At 56.6% G+C, this 6738-nt stretch overlaps 1 protein-coding gene across 1 annotated transcript; it reads left to right on the top strand.

The window, feature by feature from the left end:
- The first annotated feature begins 5246 nt into the window (after positions 1-5246).
- LOC142472351 (epidermal differentiation-specific protein-like) lies at positions 5247-5867 on the top strand. The gene has a single exon (XM_075579417.1). The coding sequence runs from the start codon at positions 5247-5249 to the stop codon at positions 5865-5867; it is 621 nt and encodes a 206-aa protein (XP_075435532.1).
- Positions 5868-6738: the final 871 nt, after the last annotated feature.

The following is a 6738-nucleotide window of genomic DNA, read 5'->3' on the forward strand; positions in this document are numbered from 1 at the left end:
AGAAGCACAGGCACAGCATGGGGAGAGACAGAGAGAGAGGCACAGGCACAGCATGGGGAGAGACACAGAGAGACACACTGGCACAGCATGGGGAGAGACACAGAGAGAGGCACAGCATGGGGAGAGGCAGAGAGAGAGACACAGGCACAGCATGGGGAGAGACACAGAGAGAGGCACAGGCACAGCATGGGGAGAGGCACAGAGAGAGGCACAGGCACAGCATGGGGAGAGGCACAGAGAGAGGCACAGGCACAGCATGGGGAGAGGCACATGCACAGCATGGGGAGAGGCACAGAGAGAGGCACACAGGCACAGCATGGGGAGAGACACAGAGAGAAGCACAGGCACAGCATGAGGAGAGACACAGAGAGAGGCACAGGCACAGCATGGGGAGAGACACAGAGAGAGGCACAGCATGGGGAGAGACAGAGAGAGGCACAGGCACAGCATGGGGAGAGACACAGAGAGAGGCACAGGCACAGCATGGGGAGAGACACAGAGAGGCACAGGCACAGCATGGGGGAGGCACAGGCACAGCATGGGGAGAGACACAGAGAGAGGCACAGGCACAGCATGGGGAGAGGCACAGGCACAGCATGGGGAGAGACACAGAGAGAGGCACAGGCACAGCATGGGCAGAGACACAGAGAGAGGCACAGGCACAGCATGGGGAGAGACACAGAGAGAGGCACAGGCACAGCATGGGGAGAGATACAGAGAGAGGCACAGCATGGGGAGAGACAGAGAGAGAGGCACAGGCACAGCATGGGGAGAGACACAGAGAGAGGCACAGGCACAGCATTGGGAGAGACACAGAGCGAGGCACAGGCACAGGCACAGCATGGGGAGAGACAGAGAGAGAGGCACAGGCACAGCATGGGGAGAGACACAGAGAGAGGCACAGGCACAGCATGGGGAGAGACACAGAGAGAGAGGCACAGGCACAGCATGGGGAGAGACACAGAGAGAGGCACAGGCACAACATTGGGAGAGACACAGAGAGAGGCACAGGCACAGCATGGGGAGAGGCACAGAGAGAGGCACAGGCACAGCATGGAGAGAGACACAGAGAGAGGCACAGGCACGGCATGGGGAGAGACACAGAGAGAGGCACAGGCACAGCATGGGGAGAGACACAGAGAGAGACACAGGCACAGCATGGGGAGAGACACAGAGAGAGGCACAGGCACAGCATGGGGAGAGACACAGGCACAGCATGGGGAGAGACACAGAGAGAGGCACAGCATGGGGAGAGACAGAGAGAGGCACAGGCACAGCATGGTGAGAGACACAGAGAGAGGCACAGGCACAGCATGGGGAGAGACACAGAGAGGCACAGGCACAGCATGGGGGAGGCACAGGCACAGCATGGGGAGAGACACAGAGAGAGGCACAGGCACAGCATGGGGAGAGGCACAGGCACAGCATGGGGAGAGACACAGAGAGAGGCACAGGCACAGCGTGGGGAGAGACACAGATAGTGGCACTGGCACAGCATGGGCAGAGACACAGAGAGAGGCACAGGCACAGCATGGGGAGAGACACAGAGAGAGGCACAGGCACAGCATGGGGAGAGATACAGAGAGAGGCACAGCATGGGGAGAGACAGAGAGAGAGGCACAGGCACAGCATGGGGAGATACACAGAGAGAGGCACAGGCACAGCATGGGCAGAGACACAGAGAGAGAGACACAGGCACAGCATGGGGAGAGACACAGAGAGAGAGGCACAGGCATAGCATGGGGAGAGATACAGAGAGAGGCACAGCATGGGGAGAGACAGAGAGAGAGGCACAGGCACAGCATGGGGAGAGACACAGAGAGAGGCACAGGCACAGCATGGGCAGAGACACGGAGAGAGGCACAGGCACAGCATTGGGAGAGACACAGAGCGAGGCACAGGCACAGGCACAGCATGGGGAGAGACAGAGAGAGAGGCACAGGCACAGCATGGGGAGAGACACAGAGAGAGGCACAGGCACAGCATGGGGAGAGACACAGAGAGAGAGGCACAGGCACAGCATGGGGAGAGGACACAGAGAGAGGCACAGGCACAACATTGGGAGAGACACAGAGAGAGGCACAGGCACAGCATGGGGAGAGATACAGAGAGAGGCACAGCATGGGGAGAGACAGAGAGAGAGGCACAGGCACAGCATGGGGAGATACACAGAGAGAGGCACAGGCACAGCATGGGCAGAGACACAGAGAGAGAGGCACAGGCACAGCATGGGGAGAGGCACAGATAGAGGCACAGGCACAGCATGGAGAGAGACACAGAGAGAGGCACAGGCACGGCATGGGGAGAGACACAGAGAGAGGCACAGGCACAGCATGGGGAGAGACACAGAGAGAGACACAGGCACAGCATGGGGAGAGACACAGAGAGAGGCACAGGCACAGCATGGGGAGAGACACAGGCACAGCATGGGGAGAGACAGAGAGAGACACAGGCACAGCATGGGGAGAGACACAGAGAGAGGCACAGGCACGGCATGGGGAGAGACACAGAGAGAGGCACAGGCACAGCATGGGGAGAGACACAGAGAGAGACACAGGCACAGCATGGGGAGAGACACAGAGAGAGGCACAGGCACAGCATGGGGAGAGACAGAGAGAGGCACAGGCACAGCATGGGGAGAGACACAGAGAGAGGCCCAGGCACAGCATGTGGAGATACACAGAGAGAGGCACAGGCACAGCATGGGGAGAGGCACAGAGAGAGGCACAGGCACAGCATGGGGAGAGGCACAGAGAGAGAGGCACAGGCACAGCATGGGGAGAGACACAGAGAGAGGCACAGCATGAGGAGAAGCAGAGAGAGAGGCACAGGCACAGCATGGGGAGAGACACAGAGAGAGGCACAGGCACAGCATTTGGAGAGACACAGAGAGAGGCACAGGCACAGCATGTGGAGATACACAGAGAGAGGCACAGCATGGGGAGAGGCACAGAGAGAGGCACAGGCACAGCATGGGGAGAGGCACAGAGAGAGGCACAGGCACAGCATGGGGAGAGGCACAGAGAGAGGCACAGGCACAGCATGGGGAGAGGCACAGAGAGAGAGGCACAGGCACAGCATGGGGAGAGACACAGAGAGAGGCACAGGCACAGCATGGGGAGAGGCACAGAGAGAGGCACAGCATTGGGAGAGACACGAGAGGCACAGCATGGGGAGAGACACAGAGAGAGGCACAGCATGGGGAGAGACACAGAGAGAGGCACAGCATGGGGAGAGGCACAGAGAGAGGCACAGGCACAGCATGGGGAGAGGCACAGAGAGAGGCACAGGCACAGCATGGGGAGAGACACAGCATGGGGAGAGACACAGAGAGAGGCACAGGCACAGCATGGGGAGAGACACAGAGAGAGGCACAGGCACAGCATGGGGAGAGACACAGAGAGAGGCACAGGCACAGCATGGGGAGAGACACAGAGAGAGGCACATGCACAGCATGGGGAGAGACAGAGAGAGACACAGGCACAGCATGGGGGGAGAGACAGAGAGAGGCACAGGCACAGCATGGGGAGAGACACAGAGAGAGGCACAGGCACAGCACGGCCGAGAGACACAGAGAGAGGCACAGGCACAGCATGGGGAGAGACACAGAGAGGCACAGGCACAACATGGGGAGAGACACAGCATGGGAGAGACACAGAGAGAGGCACAGGCACAGCATGGGGAGAGGCACAGAGAGAGTCACAGGCACAGCATGGGGAGAGGCACAGAGAGAGTCACAGGCACAGCATGGGGAGAGACACAGAGAGGCACAGGCACAACATGGGGAGAGACACAGCATGGGGAGAGACACAGAGAGAGGCACTTTCCTGGAACCAGGGTCACAAATGATGTATATATAATTCCAGTTAGCTTAACTCATGCCTTCCCTCTTCCAAAGCACAACAAGTCCTTTTGAGGGGAGAGAGACAGAGAATGGAGGGAGAGAGAGAGAATGGAGGGGAGAGAGACAGAGAATGGAGGGGAGAGACAGAATGGAGGGGAGACAGGCAGAATGGAGGGGAGAGACAGAATGGAGAGGAGAGATCGACAGAGATTGGAGGGAGAGAGACAGAGAATGGGGAGAGAGAGACAAAGAATGGGGAGAGAGAGACATATAGAATGTGGTGGGAGAGCGAGAGAGACAGACAGAGAATGGAGGGTAGAGAGAGACGAGAATAGGGGGTGGGGGAGAGAGACAGAGAATGGGGGGGGAGAGAGCATGGAGGGTAGAGAGAGAATGTGGGGAGGAGAGAGAGAATGGGGGAGGAGAGAGAGAGAATGGGGGGGAGGTGAGAGAGAATGGGGTTTTTCACAGAACGGGGGAAGACACAGAGAATGGGGGGAAAGAGACAGAATGGGGGAGAGAGACAGAATGGAGGGGAGAGAGAGAGACAGAATGGGGGGGGGAGAGAGATGGAAAATGGAGGAGAGACACAGAGAATGGGGGAGGGGAGAGAGAGACAGAGAATGGGGGGGAGGCACAGAGAATGGAGGGGAGAGAAAGAGACAGAGAATGGGGGGAGAGAGACGGAAAATGGAGGAGAGACACAGAGAATGGGGGAGGGGAGAGAGACAGAATTGGGGGGGGGGAAGGCACAGAATGGGGGAGAGAGAGACAGAGAATGGGGGGGGGGAGAGAGAGCGACAGATAATGGGGGGGGGGAGAGAGACAGAAAATGGAGGAGAGACACAGAATGAGAGGGAGAGAGGAGGGAGAGAGGAGGGGGGAGAGATAGGGGAGGAGAGAGAGAGAGGGGGGGGGGAGAGAGAGAATGGGGGGAGAGTGAGAGATAGGGAAGGGTGGAATGAGAATGTAGAGGTGGGGAGAATGAGAATAGGGGGATAGGGGGGGAGGGAGAGAGAAAGGGGTGTGTGTGATAGAAGGGGGGACAGGGCGGGGTAGAGAGACATATAGGAGAAGGGGCACAGTTGGTGATATCATTTGTTTTATAAAATGTTTTTAATGTGTCCGGGTTTTTACTTGTGTAAATCTGGTCCCTCCCCCTCCCCGTGGCAGATATCCCCCACTTTCTCCGGGAAGAAACGCAGCAAACACGTGACCTGTTCTCTGGAAGTGTCGGCGTTACAACATTTCCTTATCGTGTTTTCTCAGGAAAGAGTAAAAGGTGAAAGATCAAAACATGATAAGCGGCAGTTCTTTGGAAATCTGAATTCCCCCTTTCTCTAATTCCCTGTAATCCCCCCCCCCCCCCCACATAGTGACATACACAGGTACATGAGTATATATGCTGGCTCCTCTGCTTGGGGAGAACATTATCTCTCCTTCAGCCTCAGAGACATTGTTACCTGTGAGACATCACCCACCAGGAACACGCAAAGATGAGCGGGCTCGAGCTGTTGAGGATCCAAACTTTAAGGGTGATACCGGCGCCATCTCGCTACGTGAGAGTACCCAAGACCTGGCAACAAAAAACTTTCTGAACAGAACCTCCTCCCTGCGAGTCACTGGGGACCCCTGGATAGTCTTCACAGAGATCAATTATAGGGGAGATTTTCAAATCTATCGGGAAGGAGAGCACGCCTTAATCCCTGCATTCGATAACAAAATCGCCTCTGTGAAGGTCGTCAAAGGTGGTCTGGCTACCCCCAAGATCACGCTGTATGAGGACATACACTATGAGGGTAAGGAGAAGATCCTGACGCAGGCGCTGCCCTCACTGGGGTCCGCAGGCATGGATCACATGATCTCGTCTCACAAAGTGCAATCAGGAGCCTGGCTCCTGTATCAGGAGGAACATTACGAAGGGAACAGTATGGTCGCCGTGGCTGGAGACAACCAACCAGACTACAGATGTATTGACTGGAATGACAAGATGAGATCTCTGAAGCCCTACTCGCAATATTAAAGAGATGTCCCGGTGCAGGAGCGGCCAACACCGAGCACACCGCCAGCCTGTCCTGTCTGATCCCTGCACACTCTGCTCCCAGGGAATGGCAGGGAAAGCACCGAGCACACCGCCAGCCTGTCCTGCCTGATCCTGCACACTGCTCCCAGGGAAAGCACCGAGCACACCGCCAGCCTGTCCTGTCTGATCCCTGCACGCTGCTCCCAGGGAAAGCACTGAGCACACCGCAAGCCTGTCCTGTCTGATCCCTGCACACTCTGCTCCCAGGGAAAGCACCGAGCACACCACCAGCCTGTCCTTAATGATTCCTGCTTTATACCCTATACCTCCTGTATAATCAGAAGCTTTCCCCCTTTCCTGCAAGCTGTGATGAGAACCCATATGAAGAAGCCTGTGCTCTCCCCCCGCACCCCTGTCCTGTTTCTCCTGTGTGACAGACCCTGAGATCTGAGACTTGGAAACACCACGTGTGGGACCTTTACTGCCACAGGACAGGACAGGGAAGAGGGGACACTAAGTGACCATTAAAGAGGAGCTGCTGGTGATGGGCTCAGGCTGAAGATTGGGAAGCCCCTGAAACCCTCTTATTCTCCCACTGCCCCCCCCCCCCCCTTATCTGCTAATTCTGCTGTAATCATAATAATAAACCTTTCTGAGAGCAGTGACGTCTCCCTGTGTCTCTGGGTGTAAGTACAGTTGTGTGTGTGTGTCTGTGTGTGTGTGTGTGTATGTGAACGTGTGTGGGTTTGAGGGTGTTCATGTGTGTGTGTGTACATGTGAGAGAGTGTGTATATATGTGTGTGTGTGTGTGTGTGTGTGTGTTTGTGTGTGCGTGTGTGTGTGTATATGTGTGTGTGTGTGTGTGTGTGTG

The sequence above is a fragment of the Ascaphus truei genome, chromosome 1 (assembly GCF_040206685.1).
Source record: "Ascaphus truei isolate aAscTru1 chromosome 1, aAscTru1.hap1, whole genome shotgun sequence".
Taxonomy (NCBI): domain Eukaryota; kingdom Metazoa; phylum Chordata; class Amphibia; order Anura; family Ascaphidae; genus Ascaphus; species Ascaphus truei.